The 27,616-nt window shown below is 45.4% G+C and overlaps 2 protein-coding genes across 4 annotated transcripts in view; one reads left to right on the plus strand and one right to left on the minus strand.

Annotated features, from left to right (window-relative positions):
* Positions 1-27,616, minus strand: part of LOC106657088 — a 138,333-nt gene that overhangs the window by 88,633 nt on the left and 22,084 nt on the right. For both annotated transcript variants that reach the window (XR_002763642.1, XM_014378386.2), the window contains exon 2: positions 15,193-15,248. The gene's annotated coding sequence lies outside the window, so the exon portion shown is untranslated. The remainder of the gene's footprint in view (positions 1-15,192; positions 15,249-27,616) is intronic.
* LOC106657093 (LIM domain only protein 3-like) overlaps positions 6,278-27,616 on the plus strand; it is a 40,963-nt gene continuing 19,624 nt past the window's right edge. For both annotated transcript variants that reach the window (XM_014378398.2, XM_014378407.2), the window contains exons 1-4: positions 6,278-6,625; positions 11,849-11,957; positions 12,033-12,170; positions 12,994-13,119. In XM_014378398.2, the coding sequence (XP_014233884.1) occupies positions 11,869-11,957; positions 12,033-12,170; positions 12,994-13,119 (353 nt within the window). In that variant the 5' untranslated portion in view covers positions 6,278-6,625; positions 11,849-11,868. The remainder of the gene's footprint in view (positions 6,626-11,848; positions 11,958-12,032; positions 12,171-12,993; positions 13,120-27,616) is intronic.

Here is a 27,616-nt window from a genome sequence, read left to right on the forward strand (position 1 = left end):
ATGGCAGAGAGCTTAAACTTTTCTTTTGCTCTACGACAAAGCCACGTAAATCGATGAAAGGAACAGGGTTTATTCTTTCAATACATTCGTTTAAAAATTATAAAGAACGAATATAGCAATACTTTTACTCTCTAATAGTTGTTGTATTTTGTATGTGACTAAATTAGCAAATAAGTTTTTCAATTGGTATACAAGTCGCGACGTAAATTCACGGAAAGGGAATTTAATTCGAGTACGCAGTAAACGAACTCGAGAGAAAGATTAGTAGTCGAAATCAGAATCTTAGTCACTATTCGCACTGTTGATTTGGTATTCGCGACTCGGCTTCTCTCCGCCTCTCTTTCTCTTTCTCCTTTCCTCTCGTCCCTCATTCCACGTGGAACAAGTTAATAAAAGTAAATTCTCGAACCACAATTCGCAGTAATTCGTCGAAGCAAAGAAAAACAAGTCCCGGAAAACTTTGTGCCTCGTGCTTCGGAACGATTAAACGGCCGACAGCAACTCTCTACTTCGTGAACAACTTCAGCACACACACACACATATCTACAAAGAGAGAGAAATCGGTCGTGCACATACATACGTATTCTCGAACTGCAAGTTGTGCCCACGGGATCGATTGTTAAGTTGGAGGAGAGTTAGCCGCACCGCATATATAGCAACAGCAAGAGAATCAGTGGGAGAGAGAGAGAGATGAACGAGGCTGACAGAGACACTTACAAATTAGCCAATCAAGCCTTTGCTGATCCCCCCTATGTTTCCAATCAACCCGTATTCCATGTCTCACACACGCTCTTACACGCAAATACTTTAATCCGTCCATTAATCCCGCAAGATAAAACTTCCCGCGTGGTGCAGCATCAGCACAGTCCTTTTGTCGTACTGCTACGTTGCTTCACCCCTTCCTCCATCCCTCCCTCGCTCACGCACACACAAGCATGTATTCTAACTCACTCTCCCTCTCTTTTCCACTTTTTCTACGCTTACATAGTGTTATGCGTGGCTGCTGCTCTAAGAAAAGCAGCAGCACACGGATCCCGTCGAACTCGCTTTATTCTCGGTCACGAACTACGCCCAGCTCTCGTTAGCGTTAATCGCTCGATTTTTGCCCGATCGCTGCTCTCGCATCGACGCTCGCAAGAGATTTTGCCAGAAATTTTTTCGTTTTACCAAACTAAAATCCTAAAAGTTTAACGATATCGTGTGGGTTCTCTCGTTACAGCTGGCCAGAAAACCTCAGTGATAAAAATGGCACTCGTGTGTGTGTGTGTGAGAGAGAGAGAGAGAGAGAGAGAGAGAGAAGCGCACTAATTTATTCGAGGGCTCGTACCTACGCTTATACGTATACACAGTCGATTTTTTATGTTTTGTATGCACGTATATAAATAAAGAGAGAGGAGAGGGAAAGAGGGAAATACACACACAGACCACTGAACAAACAACAATAAATATAATTCACGCACGCTTTCAAGAGCACGAAACTCGCTGCTGCTAGCTCTGGCCGAGCAAAAAAGCAAAAAACAAAAAAAAGTTTGGCTGGTATGCGGGTAGAAGAGCGAGAGCGAGAGAGAGAGAGAACGTAGGCAGTCAACTTTTGGAGCCAGTAGCACGTACGAGCATAGCTTAACTGTAATCTGCACTGCACGCCATACCCCTATTTCAAGCTCGCTTGCCCGCGCGCATATATGTGGATACCGCTGCCGCTGTTGCTGCTGCCGGCACAGCTTTGCACGGCTGGACGTTGACGCGAAATATATATAAAGTTTCAACCCAGGCCTTTTCCAGGCAAAACTACCGCCGTGACTACGTATGCGTATTATAATGCCCTCTAAGCCCAGGGAAATCATTGCGTTAGTCGTAACGTCATCATTGGCAAATCGTAATCGAAAAACAAAAGGGTGGAAAAATGCCTGGGTGAGTTATAGAGGCAAAAAGAAAAGGTACAGAGAAAAACGGAGAGAAAGAGAAAGAGAGAGAGAGAGAGTAAAGATTTATTGCCGAGAAAGTTAAATTTGACTCGTTCAAAGTTTCTCAGCTTGTACGCGTATCACACAAGACGCACGTCCGGGCTCATTACATTCGCTGTCGCCCGATGCAGCGCCACTGATAAAGTCAACACTTTTCTGCGTGAACTTCTTTTACATCTTTATCAGGAGTGCGTGCCTTTCTCTTCCTCCTTTTTTTCTTTTCCTACTGTTCCCTTTTTTCCCTTACGAGAGTAAGCGTGTATACATTCGGAGCAAGAGAGCAAGAGAGAGCCTATCTCGCGAGGCGCTGAAACGCAAACCCAAAAAAAGGGGTCGACGCGAAGCGCGCACCTGACGAAAGAATCCGGAGACCTGACTAGAATTTCATTAGCTGCTACGCGCAACCCCTTACTTTGCTCGTCGAGGGGTATACACAGCAAGCAGCAGCAGCAGCAGTATCAGCACAGTGAGAGAGAGAGTGCGGAAAAGGAGGATGAACACGTTTGCCTTAACTTTAATCTTGCCGGCTAGGCGGAAAACGCGCGCACTCGGGTCCGCCCGCTCTCTTTTGTAGACTTTTAGGAAGTCGGGTAAATAAACATTTTTCAAAGGAGGAACGATTTCCTCGCTTTACACTCTCTCGCCGCTGCTTATACTGCCTGCTGATAATTGTCTTGTAACTGCTCGAGATAATTCGAGCACTTCATTTGAATTTAAAAAACCTCGACTTGGTCCGAATTTCACGCGCATAAAGCTAATAGCGGATAAAAATTATTTCGTCTATCGATATAATGCACACGAAAGAATAATGAAATACCACGATATATTACGATGGATATTGTAATTTCATTGCGAAGGAATAGTCCAGCAGCTGTACACACTTTATTTCAATCCAAGGTATAAAAGGCAAATAATGCAAAACGAAGCTTTCGCATACAAAGCGCGGCCAAGTAAAGGGTGCGTATACAGCTGTAATGAGCCTCACTTTCGCGTATGTGGCGCGGCATCGCTCGTTAGAAAAAATAGCACAAACACAAGAAATGGACTATGTATGGGAGAGTTCGAGGTCGGCCCGGACAGCAGCAGTAGCAATGTACACCCACGCCCGTACGCACAATAATGCACGCATACGTACGTACGTGTGTGAGCTTATAATACTATACACACCTATTATACAGAGAAGCACGCAACAAGCCGGATCGTATCACGTAGGTATAAGGTATAAGGTATAACGCACACACAATGCGCCGAGCACGCGAGCATGTAGCGGTATAAGCACCCACGGCCGGACGATGTAATTTAATGTGCAAAAGGGAATATTTCGCATGAAATAAATCTCGGCTAAATGCCCCCGACCATCCGCTAATGTGAGCGTAGCGCAGCCGTTGCTACTGCCGCTCCCGTACATACATAGACGCGCGTTTCACGCGTTACGTATATACCTATGTATACGCGAGCGAGGGGGGTAATTTAAGGGATGTTTTAAGCCCACGCACGTAAGCGCAAAAACTTGACGCGAGCGCGCGCGCCGCTCGTACGCGAATGTGTAATCGTATAAATGCGTGTGTGCAGACTGTAATTAGACATTAGCATTTGTGTGCGAGAGGATAAAACTGGCCGAGGTCGAGGCCGTTGCCGCTGCCGGCCGGGGCATTTGCGATAGCGCCTGAAGGGCTTTGAAAAGGATATTCGGCCAAATCCGAACAGAACTCTCGGAGTCGTTTGCGCTTAATCTTGGCCCTACTGTGAAAGCGTATACGCGGGAAGGAATGGCGGCAGCAGCTATTTTAAAGAATTACGCGAAGCGCTCGGATAATGTCTCTGTCCCGTTTTCCACCCGCTTCTATCTTCCGGTGCGAACGCAAAGGAATTTTCCCATTTTATTGTACGTGCTTACATAAATTAGCTTGTATTATAGAAAGAGGTAGGCAAACCCGAGCTAATTGAGCATCTCGAAGCATCGATTAACGAGTGCTGCAATTCTTCCTCTCTGCTGCTTCAGGAAAAATACAATCCCAATAAGAAATTTCATTAATATTCAGTATTATCGGCGAGAAGCTAATCCCTTCATCCTCGAGCGTCACGGTTTGGAACATGAATCTCAAATTCGTCGATATATAGCAGCGAAATGTAAAGCGTTTCGACAGTCGTTATCGGCGCGGCGGGCAAAATCCCCCCGGTAAATTTGCGATTCAACGAGGCTGCGGCACATCGTAGCAGCGGGTCTGCAGGCCGCGTGTCACACAGTCGTACACTAAGTCGGCGCGAAAAGGAAACGAAAAAAGAAACGAGAAAAGGCCCATCGCTGCTATGCCAGAAAGAGAGAGAAGGAGGATGAAGAGGGAGAGTCGAGGACGGGCGATTTGCAGAATTTAAACAGTCCTAGGGGAAATGGCTGGAGGATTACTTGAGAAGAGCCGAGCTTCCTCGGGCGCGCGTCCGCGGGATAAAACAAAACACTGAGCGTTGCTCTAGCCTCGAGTATATTAATGCTCGGCTTAATGTGCTTCAACTAATTAATGGACCAGCCACACTAGCTGCTGTCTCGTTCTTTTTCATACACGCGACTAGCTCCTCCTCATCCTCGTACTCAGCTCCTTGGTCTTCTTTTATCGCGACGAGCAGCAGCGTCACGCTCGTGCCTCGGCTTTTTCGCGTTATGTTAGCCGACTTAATTCATTTCGTGCAACAACAAATCTCGCCTAATTTATGACTACTTAGTCCTAGAATTTTAATTCGGGATAATTGTTGCGAATAATTAAATGGCCTGGGTAATTATGGCCATTGCCAGAGAGAGCCAAGTGCCAATCCTTTTTATCGCTGCGACGCTCTCTGAATCCACTGTTATTTTCACTTTGATCGATCGCCTTACCCTTCTTTACTCCTACTATTGCTCGGGTGCGCGAACGATTTACATTTCTTGCGGAAAAATTGCGAGTGTATAAATTTTGGCGACTTAGCGATCTTGCAGTAGTGCGCGACAGCGTGTTTTGCATACATAACTTTGACTGTGTATGTGCGAAGCATACGACCCTTTTCTATGCCGACAGAGACCTATCCCCAAAAGTACAAGATAACGGAACTGCCAGGGAATTAAGGACAAAAGCCGGTGAAATGGAAACCTCCCTCACTATTTCTCTCTCTTCTGCATCAGTATAGTACCCGAGTCTTTGAATTTTGCGCGAGCCGAGCTCCGAGGTATGAATAGACTTGCTCTTTTCTCCTCTCTCTCTCTCTCTCTCTCTCTCGCTTGCTGCGAAATTAGATGGTCAATTAGCGGATGGGAGAAAAAGGCTGAAACAGTACTGTACGGAGAAGCAGTAGCAGCAGCCTCGCACGCGGCTATACACATTCTAGCTCTTCTCTGCCTGCCGAGATAAGAACGCGAGCAACGACTCTAATGGGAATTTACGGCTTTTGTTGCGAGAAATATGATAGTTGCAAGCGTAATTTTGCCGTATTTCTGGACTTTATGAGACCGCTGCATGAAGAGAGCGACGACGAGGAGAGAATATGCCTAGCACATGCGAGTAAGGTGAGTAAGATTTGCAGTAGAGAAAACAATGCAACGATGATTATCATGACTTTTGATACTAAAAATAGAACTTTTTTGATTAGTTATAGAAAGTATTATTATAAAATAGTTGTGTTTTATGCAATGCAAAACCTTAATTAAAAACTGAAAAGATTTGGTCGAATTTGAAAATTTGCGTGAGTGTCTGATCAAATAGTGACTTTATCTACTTGTATCAAATATATTTACTCGAGATAAGTCAAAAATACTAAAAATAAAATACTGAAAGAAATTATTTATACTGATCCAATTAAGACCAATATAAAGAAGTATCGATTGCAAAATGAAATTTTATTCTCTATTCTTTATTTAGCAATATCATCTTTTTAATAAAGATATTACGTAATCATTAAAAGCTCGAAAGAAAATCATCGGTATCAGTGTCAAACAATTTTTACCCCGAAGTTTAAGTGTGCGAAGCCCAGCTGCTGCTGGCTGTCTTCCGGCTGCTACTTCTGCTGCAGCTATATGATATATATATCTTGGCGCAGCGACTCGCTGCAGCTACAGCATTATACGCGCAAGCACCAAGCTCTCCGCGCAAGATGGGCTTTGGGTGGTGGGTGGGGAGGGTGTGACAAGGGCGGAGCCTCTTGGCCGGAGGGGCCTGGCAATGTTCCGCTGCTCTGGCGCAAACGCCGCAGCAGTTTAGAGCAGAAGCATCGCCACGCGGTGGGCTCCGCTGCTGCACGTAGGTATAACGGGAGCCGAGAGAGCATGTGCGCGGGCGCGCTCGCGCCCAAACAGCCCCCGTAGTGTGGCGGCTACTTTTTCCGCGTTAACCTACATTATAGCAGCGGCGCGAGCGACTACCACTAGCAGAACGTAGACGCGCGCTCCCACGGACTGGTCGCGGCCAACTACTGGTGCGGATCCGGTGCTATTGTATTACGCGTACGACGTCATATAGTGTGCAGTAAGCGTGCCGCGCGCCCCTAGCGATTTTTAGCCGCAGATTGTGCCGATTCTCTAGTGTTTTATGTACAGTGATTGAAGTTGCTAGTGAGATAAAAAGAAGACTAGGATCGATTTCCATCGGCGAAGTGACTCCGATGTCTCTTGGTGCTCGAAGTGAAATTTGAACCAGGTGAGAAAGAGGGAGTGGAAAAAAACGCCGTATCACACTCTAATTCAACCCTGAGCTTTTTTAAAGGTCACCACACTTATGAAATTTCGTTCGTATCATTATTAAATTTCCACCATCGATATCGCAACGCGTAAGTTGTGCGCGGTAAAATTATAATGCGTCGGTGCGGATGAATAATTTATCGATTTGGAAATTTTATTCCTCAGTCGTTAAATTTCATGGATAAAAGGGTCTCTCGTATTGTAATCGCGAGCGATACCTAATTAATTGAAACTCGAGCAAGCTTTTGTGTGCGTTACATTAAACATTGGATTGGGGAAATTTTATAGCTATTCGGCTGCCGCCACGGGGCTGCTACTGTTAATCTGCGCATTACTGACGAGGTATGCCACTAGTAAAAATAAATTTATCGAGGTAAAAAAACCAATCGGACTTTCCCTGGCATAGATCAAAATTGGTTTTATGCATACGCGCTCGTATCCTTAATCAAAAGCGATAATACCACGGAAAGTGGCTCGATATTGCATGGTACATTCGATTATGATAAGTACGCGAGATTCCCTGAAAAATTTAAAATTCCAACTTATACACGATACCATGCACGACTGCCAATTTATAACTCAATGCAAGTTTGCGAGTCAAATTTTCCTATCGCAAGCAACAGCACTGCGTGGATTAACTCGATGCCCAAGATGGAACGATTTTCCTGATAAAGACGGGCGAAGGTGACGCGTCGTCGTCGTCGTCGATTTCCCATAACGCAAAGTTATATTATGCACGTAACAAGACGGAGGGCAAATAGACTGCCGAGTGTATATCTCAGTGTCTTTCCGCACGTGGATGTATTGTATACGGGAGATGTGGTTCACGCTTGATCGAACCGATTCAGCTCTCGCTCGAATGTGTACTTGCGCCGCTGCTGCAGGGGTGGTGTTTCACGAAGCGATAGAGATAATCGCGTCGTCTTGCGTTGTAAATACACATTGTATATCCAGTGCAGATAAACGCGTGCTTTAACGCGCGCGTAAGTTGTTTATTGAAAATTCCATAAATCTTCTTAGATGCGGTATTATCGACTCGTTATATCGTTATAGCGCAGCCAAGAGGAAAAAGAAGAGATCTTGCGTGAAAGCGTGACAGCTAATCGAGCTAATTAAAATCGTTACGCGCAGGTATAGGGGAAAAAAGTATAACGTGCACAAAGAACTCGTAACTGCCACGGGAATGCGTTCGTTTATTATAGAGATGGACACGCGGCGCGCTGCAGTGCAGATCGGGTCGAGAGAGAGCGAGGGATCCGAATGCAGCTGCTGATGCGATGCGGTGGTGGTACTCATCGAAGACTAATTGACTCGATATTCGATAAAGGCCGGGGCGCGCAATGTATATACGCACACACAAAGGTTTCTGTCGCCAGCGAGCCCGAGTAAGAGCAAACGAGCGAATGAGATCTGCACTGCCCCACGACGAAAGGGGCTACTGCTGCAGCAATATGCGTGCTGGCAGCATCGGCATCAGCGCGACGGTTGCAGAGATGTGTATATATTCACAGCACGAGAGGAGGTTAGCGCATGATGAGCGATAGACAGGCTCCGTTTCAGTGAGAGAGTCAGTGAGAGCGAGAGAGAGAGAGAGAGAGAGAGAGAGAGAGAGAGAGCATAATTGAATTATCGTCGCTTTGAGGATCACGAGGCCGAGAGATAAGTGATGAACGAGCCGATGAACGGGGGATGAATGTATATATCCACACACACGTACGCACACTCCGCTCTCTCACTGGTATAATACAAGGCGTATATAATACGTATCACGAGAGAGAGAGAATCGCGCGTCGTCGGCCGTATCGAGATTGCCGTATTACCGCCGCAATGATGCGAGCCACTTATAGCCTGCTGCCGTACGTAATATAACCGTTCCAGTATTCGCATGTGCTGATTCTGCTGCCACTGCTTATATTCTCTCTCTCGCTGTAGGTAGTAACTGGCCTCTTTACGCGGTGTCGACTGCTACTCAACTCGTCGCAGACCAATGAATCGGCTCGAAATTGCCCGGCTCTTTGTACTGATTACTCGACCTTATACCCCCTTCGGAGCTAGATTAGGGTCGCGTAAGTTGCTCGTGTGTCAAGGTGTATAACGACGCCGAGGTTCAAAGTACTTCGAGACTACGAGTCCGGCTAAGGGCGTTTTTTCCTTGACTACGCGAGCGTACGTAAGAAGAGAAAAATAACTTGGCATTGTTGTTGTGAATATCGGTATAAGTATACAAACAGAAAACTGCGCGAGTATATAGCAGGACGGCATGATATATAATAAAACGGCGCTTTTGGCCGCTCGCTCGCAACCACCGCACCGAGGAAAAGAATGCGGCCACTCGACCATGGTTAAGGTAGTTTTGCGGTTCGCCACTGTAAATACCAGTGAAAAGCCAAAGGTATTCACGAAAGAGAGATAGCTGCTGCACAGAACGAGAGAGATATGGAACGGGAGCTACCTAGTAGTAGCAAAGCAAGTCTGTGGAGAGAAAATCACACAGGCTACAACGTATATAGATATAGAGATATAGTGACACGGCGCAACAATTTCAACCCTCTTTTCACTCGGCACAAAGTAAACTTGCCCGCTCGAGCGACGAAGATGAGCTCGGGCATGGAGATGAGCAGCAGCAGCAGTGGCAGTAGCGCAAGATCTGCTGCTGTTGTGTTTATTCGGAATATACACAAAGTGAGAGAGACACGCTCACGTCGTCGTGTATACAACTAGTAGATAGTAACTATATACCGCTTGTACCGATAAGCGACGATGAGGACGACGAGAAGATAGCGCGAGAGATGAACGCGCGCGCGAATACGCTTGTTAACGGCCGGCCGAGCTTTTTAGCTGCTACTCCCTCGAGTTCGAGAATGTCAAACCCTCTGTACGACGACGTCATCTCTCTCCCCGCCCGCGCTCAACGCAGGAATTTGCCCTGCGTCCACGCACAGGAATTTCCGCCGCCGGAGGGGTTAACATACTAGTTCTCGTGTGTCTGATGTGCGTGTGTACGTGAATATGTGTGAACGAAGACGATATGGCACGTTATATATAGTAGATAGATATAGCTCAGGGCAAGATGTTGATGCCCAGCAGCATCGCGAATAGTTAAGATGCTGGGGATTAATGGCATACGTGATTGATTCCGTACTCGCGCGTGCACGTGTACGACTACTGACCCGATCGCCCGATCATGACTTGACTCGAGTCCTTAAAGACGCGATGCTGCTGCTCGTAAAATATGCGTGCGTTCTATCATATACCCGGCAAAATTGTCGTACGTATGCGTAGTACTTGGCAAGCTCGCGGCCGGCGCATACATATAGTTTATAACGCCTTTGAGACAAACTGCGTGACAACTATCCTATACTGCTGCTAGGCTATGCAGTGTGCAAGCTCGGGCTTATATATGAACAAACTTTATGCGGTTTCAATATCTGCTGCTGCCGCTGCCTCAGCCTCGGTTGGCGAAAACGTGGACAATATTATTAACCCGGGGACCCTAATATCTTCGTGTGGTCGAAACTTCGTTGCTCAGAAGCTGTGCTACTGCTGTTTATATAGAGGCGAGCGCGCAATATTCGCTCCTTTGATCCGCTATTAAGAATTCATTTATACTATATTTTCGTTTATTTGTTACGTAATATTTGTTAGATACATTTCGATAAAATTCATTATTTATAAGTCGTATATTGTTACATTTTTTTTTAAGATAGCTCCGATGAGGTATCGTCGATTTCGCCATTGTCGTAGTAGGTTTTAAAATCAGCCCAGACATTGAAGTAATCCTCCTCGGTAGCTTTGGACAAGTGTGAATTGCCTACGACCGATTTCAGACACTTGAGTTTCTGAGCCACTGTCAAATCTGTATTTTCGTGGATTTTAGAAATGTACGTATCTCGAAAGGTCTGCCAATCGTCTAATTTTCCTGAAAACGTTGGCAATTTATCATCGGCGAGAGAAGATTTTCTCGACGAGTCCTTGGATCCCGATGATTCCAGATCGTGCATCGCACTCGCGAATGCGTTGAAGCTTTCCGATTGGAAAAAATCATCTTCGAGAAATTTGCCAGAATTTTTTCTAGTCGTGTTCAATTGTAAATGAACATCTTCGTATGCTTCCCAGTATTCGTTGTAAGCTTGAATCTTCGAATCCAGAGTATTCCAATCGTCTTTGAATGTTTCCTTCAGCGATTTTTCGGTATTCGACATCTGCGAGTCCAAAAGATCTCGCTTTTGACAAAGTTCTTGAGCATTCATTTTTCTATAGTTATGTTCGAGCAACCTAAAAGTAAAATAGTGACATTTCATAGAATTATGATTAACCAAGTAACACGTAAGATGCAATTAAAGTAATAACTTACTTATAATGCAGTGACGCATATTCATTATGTTTTTTGGAAATGAGATGACATTAGCTGTATGATTGAAAAATTTTATGAAAAATGTACAAAATTATGAAACGATGAAATTTAGAATGAATAATAATGAAATCGTACTTATGACTGTGACTTGTATGATTCTTCAATGTGATCTTGATTTTTGAGCAGATAAATTAGCAACACAAGCTTTAAAAAAGTGTTCACAAAAAAAGAAACGAAGCGTGTTAAGCGTTAAGCCATACAAAGCGAGTTTCAATAAGTACATAAAAAGTCGTTTTTTAAATAGCCAAAGAGTGATGGTCAAACTAATTCAATTCTAAACTCTGACCAAACGCGGATAACAGCAGAAACAGCAGCGAGGAACAAGCGACATCGTCGCGGTAACAGCAGTATAGTCCTCTCCCGCACTCGGCCTGCACCGCTGCCACTGCTGCTGCTGCTGGACGCAGATGGCACACTAAACCGTGGTTGAATTCTCAAACCGTAACTCTAATTACTCATAGACAAACCCGGATCTGAGCGGAACACGGGAGGCTAGTTGTAGAGGGAGAGAGAATACGTCTGCTCTCGTTGCAACAGCTGCTGCTGAAAACTTGTTTAGAGCGCGCGACTGGTTGCCCCCTGCGATGACCGCTGACACTGCGTAGCCCACACGCCGCACTACACACATAGCCAGGGCAGCACTTGTCCTTCTCACTCGTTCGTTTCTTTTTCTGACACCCTCCGAATCTTTGCCTACGCTATATACACACACGCATGCTAAGTCTCATTCGAGACACTCATTATATTTTTGTCTTGATCATTTTGCAGAATCGTTATAGAGGCAAAAAATGACTATGGACATAAATAAAACTGAGCCAAACAGAAATGGTTCCAGCCAGCAGGAATGCGCTGGATGCAGAAAACCCATCACCGAGAGGTAATTACACTCATCAAGTTATATTTTAATCAACGATTATACAAGTATACAAAATTGAAATGTTTTTCTCGACAGGTATCTGCTGAGAGCGTTGGACATGTATTGGCACGAGGACTGCCTCAAGTGCGGATGCTGCGATTGCAGACTCGGCGAAGTGGGCTCGACCTGCTACACCAAAGCCAATCTCATACTCTGCAAGCGAGATTACTTACGGTAAAGATAATTTTTTCTCCGCTATTAAAGCTAAGTGCAGTATACGCGAACGCGACGAATGCACGCTGCGATGCGTGGCGTCGGGGGAATGGAAAACAGCCGACGCGCCGATAAACTAATACGATCGTTCCGCGTTTATACGTATGTATGTAGTCGAAAGCTATCGTCCTCAAATATTAGCCCATTAATAAAGCCTTTATAGTTTCAATGGGCCGTTGCGGCACCTGCACTCACGTACATACTCGCACGCACACACATACATATACAGAGATTTAGGCGTACGCGCGCAGTAGACTACTCTCTGCGTGCGCGGGTCGGAGTCCCTTGGGAATCGGCTTGTGCCAGCTACTCTCGCGACGCAATTTCTCATTCTCTTGATTCGCGCGTATACATATACGTGCGTAGCGCAGGCTCGCCCACGCTTTATATATACGGCAGCGCAGGGGCTTATTTGCTCGGGAGTTTGTTTGCTTTGCAAAGGGAGAAGTATACGCGCGCGCGCCTCTCTCGCTCTCGTTTCAACTCCTGCAGCCGGCCTCTCTCTCACTCTCGCTCGGCTCGGATATTCAATAAGAGAAACTCATCTGTAAAATTCGATTTATCACTAGCTAGCTCTGCTGTAGCGTGGGTGTTGCACACGAGTATGCAAAGACGACGACGAGAGTGGGTACAACGCTTTCCACCTGCGGATCGGTGGTGCGCGAGCTATCGATCTTTTGACATTGCACGATTAAAATTTATTGGCGTATATTGCGACGATTTAGTACGTGTATGCTGATTTTGTCATAATATGTACACGTCTAATTTCTTCTCATCCCCGCAGATTATTCGGCAACACTGGACACTGCGCGGCCTGCAGCAAGGTAATACCGGCCTTCGAGATGGTCATGCGAGCCAGAACGAACGTCTATCATCTCGAGTGCTTCGCCTGTCAGCAGTGCAATCACAGGTAATAAAAAATTGTAATAATGATAATAACGCGACTCGTTGACGTAAATTTCAATTCGGGTTCTCGAATTTGCGAATAAAGTCGATAACATCTCCATTCACGGCCGAGAGTTTTGTCTATTTATAAGCACACGACGAAAAGCGACTAGAGCTTTCTTCGACACAATGGGTACACACATCGAGTATACGTGTGTGCGTGTAAATGTACGAAGTCGAACTCTCGATACCGCATAGAAGCTGGCAAATGCGAGCTTCTGACGAGGGAGAGAAGGCGAGCTTTTGTATTTTACATAAGCTCATCTAGATAGCGCGTAGCGCTACGCTGTGTAAGTCTTGAATTTCGCAGTCGATCGCGATTTATATGGAACGCGTAACTGCAGCAACTTTAGCTTCGACGATATATATCGAACGCACGCAGCACTGTTCAACGATTTTCCGATTGATAATGCTGACGACGATGGCGACGAGGCTTTTAATTCGAAAACAACGCGGTTAGCTAATTATTTCGTTGCACGCGCGCTACCATGTGTAAAACGAGCAAATAATACCAACGATTTAATAAGCGACGGCGCGGCGCGCGTGGTCATATAAAAAGCAAAAACCAACGACAAGCAGCAGCAGCAACAAAATAACGATTCCGAGCGAATGAAATACACACGCGAGAGTAAGAAAGTGCGAAAAAGTCGACGAGCACGGCGCGCGCTTTATGCCCTGTTTGTGTGTGTGTGTGCGGTGTGCTGCTGTACGCCAAGTTATACTGCACAACGACCGCAGCAACGTGATCCCCAGGGGGCTTGTAACTAAATTGGCAGCAGTATATTACTGGTTAGACTTCTCATTTAATTTGAATATAATCGTGCGTACGAATCTCTTTACTCTCTCTTTCGCTGTACAGTCAGGCGGGCTTGCGCGAAACGGTCACCGGAAGCAGCCCTCGAGACACGCCGGAAGTCAAATGGCTGCGACTAGACTGACGCGAGACTTTTCGAATTTTCAAGTTTGCGCTGCTTGCACCAAGACTGCGTTCGTTTATTTGTTTTTAAAACGATGCGCTATGTAAAGCTGCAATGATTCTTGCCCAAGCTCACGAGTATCGTCGATCGTCTTGAAGGATTGGCGGCTGGGCATCTCTCTCTTTCTCTCTTGAGTACCGCTCATAAGACGCCTTTTGTTTGTCAAATGTATAAATCCCTCCACCGCAGCAATTCTCGCGGCACAATAAAAGGGGGGCAGCAGTAGCGGCATATCTCCTCGCGATTGTATAATTCTTATAGTCACACGGTTAACTGCTGTACTGCACGGTACATTTGAAAAATGACGCTCTTAACTTTTCCTCCTCCCGCGAGCTTTTATTTCGTAGAATTTCCCTTTGGCTCGTGTTCTCCTCCTGCACCCGCGCTGGGCTATTGCTATAATGTATTATTAAGACTGGCATTGTGCGGAATAAATTCATTCTCTTTGTAAAGCGCGCGCGAGCTCGAGGTCGGTTGCCGGCCGGCTGCGGGCGATAGGTATCGTGTGCCCACGCGCGAGAAAGCTTACCAGTAGTAGTAGCCCCCCTTAAAGCAAGGCGCGCCAGTACGACCAAAGACCATTGCACTCGCGAATAAAAAAGGCGTACACAAGGAATAAAACTGCTTAAGTGTTTTATATGCTTGACTCTTGGGCTCTGTGTGCTGCAATATCGCGTGACTCGGAGCTTCGTCGTCGTCGTCGTCGTTCTTGTCGTAGCTTCGGGTAAACTATACGTACATACACACACATACCCAGGAATGTATACATACACTTTATACAGGGCACTGGTCAAGTTACACACAGTTTCTCAGTCGTCGGGTTTTCTCTCTTTTAAATTAACGCTAAAAACGCTTCGGACTGCGGCCGAACGATAGGTATCAAGTGAGCCCCGCTCGAGAACCAGTGAATTGAAATTTTAGCAAGGGTAAGCAAGCAAGCTATATGGTAAAATTATGTCGTGCTAGCGAAATCAGCGGTTAAAATGTTTCATGCTCGTATTTAGTTGTAAAAAAAATTAGTACATGAGAGTGCGAAGAACAATAGTAAAAAAAGTACTCACAGATATGAGAGGAGCGGCTGCGATTCGTCTCCCTTCCCTGCAGTGTATCCTTTGAGCTGCAAATAGAAAAAAAAATCAATCGAGTTATCAAATAAACTAATTATTCGAAAGTTTCTGCTTATGCGCGTGTACGAGAATAGACAGAAGGCGCTGCCACACGCGGAATCATATAAGAAAACCGCACGAAGGCGTCTGAATTAGCAAGTTACACACATACATATTACGACACGCGAGCGTACAAACAAAGTTTCGAGATAGTAAGTGGAAGAGAGCGTCGCAGCGCAGACTTGTTTAATGAAATTATACATCAGGACAAATGCGCGCGACGTTTCGCGCATGAGTGCCAGAGAGACTATACGTAGGTATAGCTGCTGCTATTCGAAACGGAAAGATCGAGCTCGATGCGCTTAACGCTGGGCCGCATAATAGTCTATATCACGGCGGCTGCTGCAGCGCCAAATCTTCGTCTTTCGCATAGGCACGTTTACGTGTATTATTATGTATATAATATCCACCATGTACTCTCCAAGTTCAAGTTTTGACGCGGCGGCGAGAACAGAAGCAACACACAACGGCAGCGGCAGTAGCAACCCGAGGATTCGCAAATTTTCCGAGAAATTAGCCGAGATGATTTGCATCTGACGTACGAATTTCTCCCCCGGAGGCACGCGCGAGCACACACACACACACACACACGCGCGCCCAGCGTAGCTCGCATAGTTTTCGAACTCTGCACTCGTGCAAGAGGCAGCAGTAGCAGCAGCAGCCATCCCCATAGCTTAAACTCGTCTCTTTTCAAGCCCCAGATGTCTCACGCGATCGCGCGCGCAATTATGCTTTTCCTCGACTTTATATATAAAGATGCGCCGCGCCAAACGAAGCAGCCCTCAAAATTGAGCTGTACGCTTTGGATACGTATATATATTGTGTATTTTTGTCAGTGACGCGAGTCGAGACTTCACTCCTCGTCGCTTCGGACGACTTTCGTCGGAGCCAGAGCGCACAAGTGAGGAGGAAAACAGTACGCGAAGCGTGTAACAATTTAATTCGCCGATATAAGAGCATTATATACAATCTAGAGTTGGAGAGGGGGGTGGGACGGAGGATGGTAACTTCGCAACACTTTGCTTACTTATTCACGACGCGCCTAGTTGGAAGCCTCATAAGCTTGCGCGAAACTCCTGGAAAGTTGTTGGCAGCCTAAGAGAGCGAGCAAGAGAGAAAGAGAAACAGGTCGGATCTGCCGGATAGAGATAATCGAGCTAAACACAGTCCGGAATCATAAGGGCTTTTACGTGGATGCACGTATTATATATACTGCGAGGAGCTCCACACCCTGTAGCTTACGCATTATTATTATCATTATTGTTATTACTATATACACCGACGCACCGACGCGTGGGCCAGCAGATGCAACGTAATCCTATAATATAGCTTCACCGTTGCAGCCCCAACTCCCTCTTCAACGCGTCTACTGTATCGGTATACTGTACACCTGAGGGGGCACTGCGTTTCTGTCTCGAAATATGATAAGCAGTGGTGGAGCTTTAATTAAAAAATTCTTCGAAGTAGTGGACTCTGAATGACTCTCCGATTGATGCTACATATGTACATCAAACGAAAGAGATTAGCGCCACGATAAAACAACTGCGCATCGAATCGTTGCCACTGCACACAGCTGCAGGTATCTCGAGTCTAGGAATTTTGGTCAGGCGCTGCAGTGTGTGCTGCTGCATATCCATCAGCGCGTCAAGCAAGCACAACAAAAACGATATCACGTTCAAGCGCCACTGAATTCGAACACTAACGCGTGTACCTCTGTCTCTCTCTAGCTGCGATATTCGGTTGCACTTTCAATGCGTGCATCAGCGGCAGCAGCAGCAGAGTCACACACGATAATGCACATCATATGCCGCTGGCAAGTCACTATCTCTCTCGCTTGATATTCAAGCTCGCGCGGGTGGTACTGCATATGTGCATAGTCGTGACAACCCTTTGCTCTCGTGCGGGCGCAGCCGGGCACAATGCAGAGATAATCGTTCGGAAAAAAGCGTACGCCCTGTAAATTGAAAAAAAAAATAAAAAAAGGAATCAAGTGCAGACATTGCCGATGCACGCTTGGCCTTTCTGCAGTGCACACGCGTTAAGAGGGTGCGAAATGAACCGATACGCCGATTTGTTTTCGACTCCCTTTCCGGCGCATTCCAATTGATGCCACGGAAGAATTAAGTATTTTATTTTTTTGAGCTTTCAAACGAGACTTAGCAAAGTGTCGGAGTGTCTAACTCTAAAAGATGTACATTCGATTTACGTTACTTCTGTGGTGCGCGTCGTAAGCGCGACGCGCCCGTAAGCACTGCGAGTTTATATCGTATAGAAGAAGAAGCGCCAGAGAGCCAAGTAGCGAAGCCCTAAAGCCAGTTAGATTATGCTATCACATTTTGTACATTATAACGCTTCAAAAAGCCTGGGAGGCTTTCAAGCGCTCTCTCTTTCTCTCTCGAGAGAGGAGAGAGTCTGCAGATGATGCGCAACGGCAGCAGCAGCAACATAACAACGGACGGCGCGAATTAATTCTCAGGTTTGACGTTATCGTATACATACACTTTTGGGTGTATATAGGCTGTGCAGGCACGCAGAGCATGATGAACGAATTATGCCAACGGTGACGAGTGTCGTCATTGCTGCTTTTTTTCCACTAACATTTGTGCGTCAGTCAGAGACTCAACTTGTTTTGTAATTTTGTGAGTGGGTATTTCTCGCGAAATCATCCAAAAGAGGCATCCAAAATGCACACGGAGGCACAATCGGTGACAGAACGTATTTAATCTACATTATCGCATGCAGCGATGCAACAAACAAGAGCAACGAGCAGTCGAGGCTTGTAACCGATGATTTAAAGCTCAAACCGCGCTAATTACCGCTGCTGCTTCGCATCCATTGGAATGGCTCCCTTCTGTACTCCATATGCATGCGCGCACTTATACACAGATGTATACAACATGCTTTGTCTTAAGAATTTTGCGAAAAATCGTCTTTCACTACCTTGTTTCTTACTGAATTATTCAATTAGAAACTAAATTATTGGAAATTATTCTATTACTTTGCTCGAATACTTGACGAAATTTATTTGATTTCATTAATATGATAGTTTAGAAATTGTTGATTGAAGATTTGAGATTACTAGTTTTAAACATGAAACAAAAGAAATTATTTTAAAATTAGACTCAATATGAGGACCGTACTGGACACACATACTTGGCTTGAGTATAAATCTTTTTTTAAAAAAAAAGGATCATCAAGATTTTGAATTATTCTATTAGAAACTTTTCAGTGTTCTATTATTCAGCATGAACGTCAATCTCTTTTTAATCGGAGTCGCCGCTTGGCGCTGACATTCAAAAAAGCTGCGCAGTCATATTCAAACTGATATAGCGCCACTGTACCACTGGCTCGTGAGCTCGTGCTGCACGTAAAAGAGGGTACACATATACCGATACTCAAACACGCACGCGTGTGCGAGTGTGTACGGTCAGTCTGGCGTGAGGAATCGCGCGTCGGAATAATTGGCGGCGCATTAATTCCCGTCAAACGTGTCCGACGAATTAAATCGGCCAACATACACGATAGAGACGGAGAGAGGGAGAGCGAGAGGGTGAAATTAGTCGAGCTACTGCTGCTACTGCTGCTGTGCTCGCGCGTGTGTGTGTCTAGCCGATAAAACGACACGTATCCGAAATGCAACACGCTGCGCGCGCTGTAAATATCGCCACCGCCACCGCCGCGCGTAGAGGAAACTAATGCGATTTCACGTGCGTGCGGGCGTTTGGCGCGAGCGCGGCGGCGGCATTATCTCTAAAACGATGCGCCGTTTTGTTTCCAGCGGCCCAAAACCACCGTCACCTGGACAAGTGAACGGTATACACCAGCGCGTATACGTCTAGCTTGCTACGTGTTACACTGATTTCGAAACACGAGCATTTATACTGCTATGTGCTCTCGATGCTCGAGCATATGGCAATGATCGCGCGAGTTGCGACTGCTGCCGATGCTGCTGTTACTGTGCAGTTGTGTATATCGCGAGCAGCGCCCGCAGCTTCCGAATACATGCGTTTAAATACACTCGTTTCAAGATAACGCGCGCAGACCTGCTCTGCACGTATGCTCGAGTCTACAGTACTCGTGATTTAATCAAGCTTTGTTCAGTGCTTTGTGAAGAGAAAAAAAAGAATATAATATATTTTTGTACTTTTAACGATTTTAACGATCAAACCCTGGCCGACAAAGGAATCGTATATCAAAGGGGCAAAAAACCGTCATCGCGTCGTTTAATGATTCAACGAGAAGTCACGATTTGAAAAAGCAATCGAAAAAAAAGAGGAAAATCCTCATCGAACGTTAACATGTAAATGCCACGGATAAAAAGAGATCGCGGACTCTTTCCATATCGTGATGGGCGATGCGCGCCTCTCTTTTTGCAAATGAAATAAAATATCGTCCTATAAATGCGCGTGTTAAATTATTTACTCGTCATCATATCGTTGAAAGGCTTACGCGCGCAGGACATTGTCGCGTCCGACGGATGACTGCGACGCATACGACATATATACATAGGCACCCACGCTCATAACGTTGAAGGCCCATTAGCAAATCCCATTATATGCCTTCCGAAACTGTACACCATCAGCAGCGGCTTGATGCGCGGCCGGCCAGTAGTATCGGTCAGCAGCTTCGTCGCCCGCGCGCGCGCGCATACTTATGCCGCGTTAACAATGCAGTATCGTAACTCAATGACGTACGCATGTATATAAACCCGTGTGCACGTCGTGTTTTGCGCTGTGTAATCATCATACGCTTGAGCCGTGGCGAGCGCCAGTCCCCTTCACTCTTCTCTCTTGCACTCTCCGAAGAGCTCGATCGGAGCATAGGGTTAAACTGTATAACCGTAGACCAGTCATCATCCTGTAGTAGTCGTTGTTTACGTCCTGGTCGTCGTCGACATCGCGTCCTCGATGATTATTGTCATCGCGTCGTCGCGCTGCGCAGCATCCACGCATCGGAGCATACGTTCTGACGTTAGTTTGTAACACTACTATAGCCAGTGTGCGTCAATGGTCATACTATAGGCTTGAATATCTAATAACCGTATAAGCTCGCGCGATGATGATGGTCACTGCGCGCGCCACGATCGTTTGCAGATCGAATTTCCCCCATAATGTATACTACACACCGCGACGCGGCTAGAGGGTAAAGAGAGTAAACGCATTTTCCCCGTGACATAATAAAATTGAAAAAAACCCGAGTCGATTCGTATAATTTACTCGTTCGAATTTTGCAAACTGTAGCGCCGCCGTGAGAGCATATTATACATGTATACGTACCCACGCGAAATTAATCGTACGGAAAACTAGCTGTTGAACGCAGCTGCTCTCATCGGGACAAATGATATTTTATTGCGCGTATATCGCTCGATTTTTTCATTTTATATACATACGCGTGTGTACGCGCATATAATAAACCGCATAACTGCATGCGCGGCCATAGGCCGAGAGAGAGCCGATACGTGCATGCGCCTCATGGCCATAAATAAAACGCCTCTTGCTGCGAGTGAGTATGTGTGTGTGTATGTCCGCGATTATACGTATAAATATATACATCGTGCATGGAGTTTCGCTCTGACGTCGATAAAATAATAATTACCAGTACGTGCGTAGCTTATGTATACACGTACATAAAGCTCGCGGCCAGAGGATATTACTACGTGCTTGCGCAGCTGTGATTCAACAATAGCCCCTCTGCAGCTTCAGTTGAGCGCCAGCAGCCGGGAACGTTAATTTTTTGACCAATAAACAATCGTAATTTCTCGTCGGCAGTATGTATGCAAAGGACGGCAATTTCGAAAAGAGAGAGAGAGAGAGGAAGAGAAGAGAAAAGCTCCAGTAGTGTTTGTTGGCACGATCGCGTGAATAACGCTCCCGTGATTGCGAGATTACAGAAAGAGAGACGATCATGATGAGCACACGAGCACTCGCGCATATATTCAGTTATGTATACGAGCTTAATAATAATTTTGATCCGAAGATATTCCCTTTAGCAATGCCTTTTTAATAATTTTTTTTCGTAGACAAAGTGAGCCAAGCTCGCGCTGATGCGTCGTTTGAACCAAAAGTCAAAACTTAAAAAAAAGCTGAGATGTATTAACTTGTGACTAAATACACAAATTCATTCATATCAAAATGAATGAATAAAATCGTTGTAGTTTAATGATATATACAAATCAATTAGAAAAATAAAACCATCAGAATTGGTTTCCTCTTTTTCTTTTTGATTGAATTTTTGTTTCTGTAAATTTATTCAACTGATTCTAGTTGTTCCTTGATTAAATTCTTAATTCGCTTCAGATTCAATTTTTTGTGGAATGTTGTTGAAGTTTAACTGATTAAATAGGCTTTTTAATATTAACGAAAGCTGAGTAAGAAAATTGCAATCTTATTTTAAACGAATGTATTGATGTACAACTAAAGCAACTAGCTATGAAACAAAAAAAAAGTACGTACACTCATTGGCGACGAGCTTTAGATTTAACCGTTAGATGTCATAATCGATTCCAAACATTAAAATATAAGGTGTTGTACTTATATAATGTTACTAATACTTACAGTGTTATCATAGTTGCCGCGATTGTAATGGTTTATAACCGATGTGAGTATAAACGCGAGCGTTAAATTCTTCAGTGTGGTTTCAGCCCGACTTATACATGAGTAGGCTTTACTGACTAAACCGAATAATAAATACATAACAGGATCGACAGCGACCCACAACATTTCAACGGAGCTAATTTAATTTTTTCTCCGCTGTATATCGTATCGAGTCCCTCGAGATTCGACCAAAGTCACAGTAATTATACGCGCGCAAGACAGGAGAAGCGTCAGAGAGAATCTTGGTCTAAAGCTCGACACGAAAACCGCACACGCGCCGCTGCAGCGTATCTGTAACAGACAGCCTCTCTCTCTCTTCCTCTCTTGGCTTTCATCGTAATAATACGTGCATGTCTATACTCCAATACAACAACAGCCAACAACAACAGCAGCAGCAGTAGTAACGACAACAAGCGCGATATCGAGCGAGAGCAAAAGTAAGCCCAGTCAAGCAAATCTAATGTCTCTTGTCGTCTCTTTGACGGCACCGATGTATGTATGTATAGGTATAACCAGCATCCTATATTGAGTTTGTCAACTTTCTATTGCCAGCGTATCTCGCGCGTATATGCATACACAGACTTCTTACTTCTGTGCGTCGCCGTTTTCTTGCGGATATAGGATTCAACCCCCCCGGCGCGCGCGTAATCAAGTATTGCAAATCACGTCTATGTACGTATGAGAAACACACAGAGGTAGATAGAGAGGAGCTTGCATGAAATTCATCGTTCCGCGCGTTTGGATTTGGAATTACATTTAGAGTTCATACCAGTAATAGGAACTAATAAACCAAGATATTCCATTCTCCAGCGAGGATTAATTCTCGGCTGCGTCTTCGCCGTTACCAATTCAACACTTTCGCTTGCCGTCGACGGAGTTTTTACAATTGCCGAAGCTGCAGTTATCTGTGTACTTGATTCTAATACGTGACATAAAATTGGAGAGAATGAATACATCGATACGTACCGAAGATCGTTTACTCGCATACAAACGCGATCTTACCTAATATCACTGAAACTCGATCTGGGCGCGAAGCTATTAATAACAATGATCTCGATAAATGCCGGGAAGTAAGCACGAAAGAGAGAGAGAGAGAGAGACAGCAAAACAACGAGCTTCTCGCTCTTTAGTCCATAGTAGTTGTGTAACCTTTGTACGAACAATAAGCACAGTGAATTTATCGCCAATCGACGCCTCTCGTTTCTTGCCTTCTCGACTCCTTCTCTCCCTTTATTCTCAATGGCTGTGCAAGTTTAGCGGCAACTACAACAACGCGAGCTTTTACATTAAGCACACGCAGCCGGCCCAATAGCAGCTAAAGGAGGCAAGCAAAGGGGGTTAATCTTTCGGCTACTCGATAGTTCCAGAAGTATAAAAGAAAAGAAAATTGCGCCATATTTCTCAATAAACGATAAATCAACGGAGGAGCAAAAGACGCCGCGAGTCCCGAAGCCATTAATCTATGGTTATCTATGACTCGCTCGCGCGCTCGCAACGCAGACGCGCGATATATATAATAGGTAATACGGCAGGACACACAAGTGTGTGCGTGCGTGTGAGCAACGCCGAATGAGCCATTTCACCCTTGAGACTTCGAATGCCTCTTTTCTCTTTCTCTCTTCTCTCGTACTTTACGCGAAATGAAAGGTCGACTCTGTGCAATACGTGTAAATTCTCGCGCGCGCGCTCGTACACACGAACAGACACACGCACACACATGCGTGCACAGAAGAGGGGTAAAAAGGTAGTGGCCCCTGGGCATCGTGTGCGATATACACGTATACGCGCGAGCACACACACACACACACACACACAACACAAAGTGCACAGAGAGTCAGTCGCCTCCCTTTCTCTCACTCTCTCTTTACTCTGATGAGCTGTGCAAAACGACTTGCTTGTTTTTTCTTAACGAGCACTAGCCCTAACGACTCTGTCGGTAAGAAAAAGTAACTGAGCGACACGAGGCGCTAACTTTTCGCTTACTTTTCTCTCTCCTCTTGGCGCGAGGGCGTGTGTGTATGTGTGAGCGAGAGGAGGCGTTAACGAGAGTGTCTCCAGACGCGCGTGGAAGCCTTTTGTTTGATACACCTCGAGTGGCCGAGTGAGAATTTTTATAGGCAGTTAGGGATGAATTTTGGAGCGCGTTGTTTCTTCTTCGTTTCCGACGTTGCGTAACGATGTAACTTCCTTTCATTTTTAATCATTTCGTATTCACATGTAACCCTCGAGCTCTGCGAGGCGAGAAAAAAAGCAAAATTTTTTTCTTTTTTTCTTTCATTTCGAATTTTCTTCAAAACTTTCGTGCACTTGGAAACTTTACAAAAATCGTAATCGCAAGCTCGCAAATATAATCTTAAATCAATTAATGGACTCTCTCGAGCACGAGCGCACCGAGTCGAGTTAATCTTCTACGCTATAATCCGATTGGCGGACGAGAGAGAACTTACTTCATGCGCGAGGCTATATACTGCCAAGCAGGCAGTCTAAAATCCAACAGATTGTCGAGTAACCGATAAGACACGGTCACTGAAACGTTTGTTTCTTGCTCTCGCTCCCGCTCTCTCGCCCTCGAGCGTCCAATATACAGCTCCATACTGTATCGGAACTCGAATTAATAAAGGATAAACTCTTCGTTACTGCTACAGTCGCGACGCTTCGTTCGATATTGTATATAACGCATTACCCGAACGAATCTAAAACAATGCCGCGTCTAGCATCGCTTGATAATGGAATATAATATATCCACGTCGGAAGTTGTGCTCCCGCTCCGCGACGGGTGACGTTTATAATGCCCCAGCAATTGTTTTCTGGCAGAATTTTCCGTCATTGACTCGATTAAAACTCCCAGGTATAATTCTGCGGTATCATTTGTAATTGTCACGAGCTAGACACATTTTGTACGCTGCTGCTCATCGCGCGGAGCCGAAAGAAAGCCTATTATCTCTCGGCGTGAAATTCGCAAGCGAAATTTCCTTTATTAAACGCGAATGAATGAGAGAGAGATTGGCCTCTCGCGAGCGCAGGGCATTGATATAATTGATAATGTCCCGCAATTACGGGTTTAGCGCGGGCTGCGGTCTTTTGTTCTTCGAATCCCGTAGTATAGCGAGCAATTGTTACAAGCTCGCCGACTCTTTGGGTAAAAATTTTGATAACAAATCCGACTTTCACTCGAAAACGAACGACCAACTGCGCAAATAGATTAAACGCAGGACCGTGGCGCACGGAGAGAGAATCGTATGATACGTCTCGAGTACATAAACAGAGCCACAAAGCCTATTTGATTACGCAGCGAGAACTGTAAAGGCTGCAGAGTAAGATGAAGAAGGAGGAAACGGAGGGGAGAGGGGGAAGGGCGAACGAAGCCGCACGAGAGCAATTAGCCGAAGCTTCATAAATCCTCATTAAAATAATTCCTAATCTTCATGCAAAGTCCAGAAGCAGCAGCAGTGTCTTACATCTCTTATGCTCGGCCAAACGCGCTATCAAACTTGGAGGCACCCTTTTGCCCTGGCTGTACGTATGTATTATACGAAGTGCTATATACTCTCAGCTCCTTATATGCCGTATACGGTGTGGCTCTCGCGAAACCCCGACAATGCCCGCCGGTTTAAGGCTCGAGCTTCCTCTCTCTCTCTCTCTCACTTGACTTGGGTCTGTGTACGTTTGTGCGAGAATCTACGTAGCACTGCAACAACAACGCCCCTTGTGTGTGCCAGGCAACTTGGAACGGACTTTCTCGTATTACCGGAGGATATCTCGGGCGCAATGGTATAGTCTCGAGCTTTGCAACGCGCGCGCTTCCATATAAATACGCATTAAGTGTATTATGTGTATATAGAACGGGTCTGCGAAGCGAGAGTCCGAGATATACGTCTCAACTTACTTTTGGCCGACAAATAAGCCGATAAATCGCGAGTATTTCGGCTGCAGCATACAAGTAGAGGGAGAGGGAGAGGAAATTTCGAATCAGGCCGATATGCTTTTTCTATATAGCAGTATATGAACGTGCGAGGCGGAGCCGTTGCATATACATACGCGCGGTATCTGGATGGTCTTGACCGGGGGAGAAGCTAATGATGGAAACTTAGCTCCTAAGTCATACTTAATCCTCGAGCGTGTGTCGACTACTACTATAGTATGGGCGAAACTACGCGCGCGCGTTCCTGCAAAGTCTCAGCCAACACCTCCGGCTCGATACAAGTTTGGTGGTATAGCTAGAGCTAGCTAGCTAGCTAGTTCAGCCCTCCTTCTCCATTGTGTTTGCTTGCAACTAGAGAGTGAGAGAGTAACCTTTAGAGACGCGAACAACTAACTAGCTATATACGCCGCTTATGTATATAATAATTTGAAGATTATGCAGACGGGGAAGGCTTTTGGCCTTTTCTCTCTCTCTCTCCAGCTGTATCCGTATAACGTATACCACTTGGAAGCGACTAAGGGCATCGCACGCGCGTTTGCGTCTGACTCGAAAACCGAATTATATCGAGAGTGAGAGAGAGAGAAAGGCCAGATTCGACCGTTAACGCACCGTTGGGCGGCGATAAGAAAGTTTATTATTTCGATCTGCGTTTACTATTATAATCTATACGTTCATCTGCTTCTTCGGCGAACTGATTTTCTTACGTTCGTATTGTACGGAAAAGTTGAATCTCGAGTCGCACTATGAAACGAGGGCAAAAAAGCTGGAAAATTAGAAAGTAAGGCGACACGCGGGGAATAAAAGAGAGAGATAGAGCGAGTTAAAGATAGAGAGAGGAAATTCAGATATAAGTGTCTGTTTTGCTCCAGGCGACCCTTGGATTTATTACCCACTTGTCTTTCCCGAGTCTGCGTTCCCAATGCCAGAGAGAGCGGATTGTAGCGGCAGCAGCAGTGGTTGACGCTGGTGGTACTGGTGGTGGTAGCGACGCTGCTGCTGGTGTAAGCGAGAGAGTCTATATCTGCCTGCTTCACGCTCGGGGAAAAGTCAACTTCTATTTTATTGGCGGAAATAATCTTTGATACGATTGCTCGTCATCTAACGGCTCTACTTTTAATGGCAACATTTCCTTTCGTCTTTGCCTTGGTTGAGAGAAGAAGCTCTCTCGCTGTTTTTCCACTTGGTCTTGTATACAGTTCTCCGTTAGTGCGTTTCTATACAAACGTCCAATCGGTTATCGAGTTTTACTTTTTCTCTTCAATATCTTCGTTTCGTTTCTTTTCTCATTACTGCTCCAAACTTATTAATTCTTTTTCTTTGACTTTTCAATGAAAAACAAAACCAACACAGGTCCATCTTATCTTATCTTATCGAGCTGCGTGTAATATCCCATGTTTCTTTTATTCTCGCTATTATATTCTTGGCTCTCCTGGTATGCATTTCGATTGATAAGCTCAATTTGAGAATCCACGCGCTTGTCTGGGTTTGTGACAGAAATCAAGGCAAGTTCTCGTCTCGTTCTCCTTCTCCAAGCCGTCATCGTCGTCGTCGTCGTCTTACCGCCACAACAGACAGAGTATGACTCGACTGATCGAATTAACTGAAGCGCGCGGGAATTCTAGATAAGCAGCGGCAGCACAAGCGCGCGCTACATTACGCGAGAGCAGAGCTGAAACAACGACGCCGCCGGAGTAATTAACGCCGGTGCGCAGGCATCGAGCCGTCAAGCCATTATCGAAATACACAAAAGCAGCAGCAAGGCACAGACGAGGAGGTGCAAGAGGGCCCAGATATTATTCGACGC

This window comes from Trichogramma pretiosum, unplaced genomic scaffold (assembly GCF_000599845.2).
Source record: "Trichogramma pretiosum strain Unisexual culture from Peru unplaced genomic scaffold, Tpre_2.0 scaffold1, whole genome shotgun sequence".
NCBI lineage: Eukaryota > Metazoa > Arthropoda > Insecta > Hymenoptera > Trichogrammatidae > Trichogramma > Trichogramma pretiosum.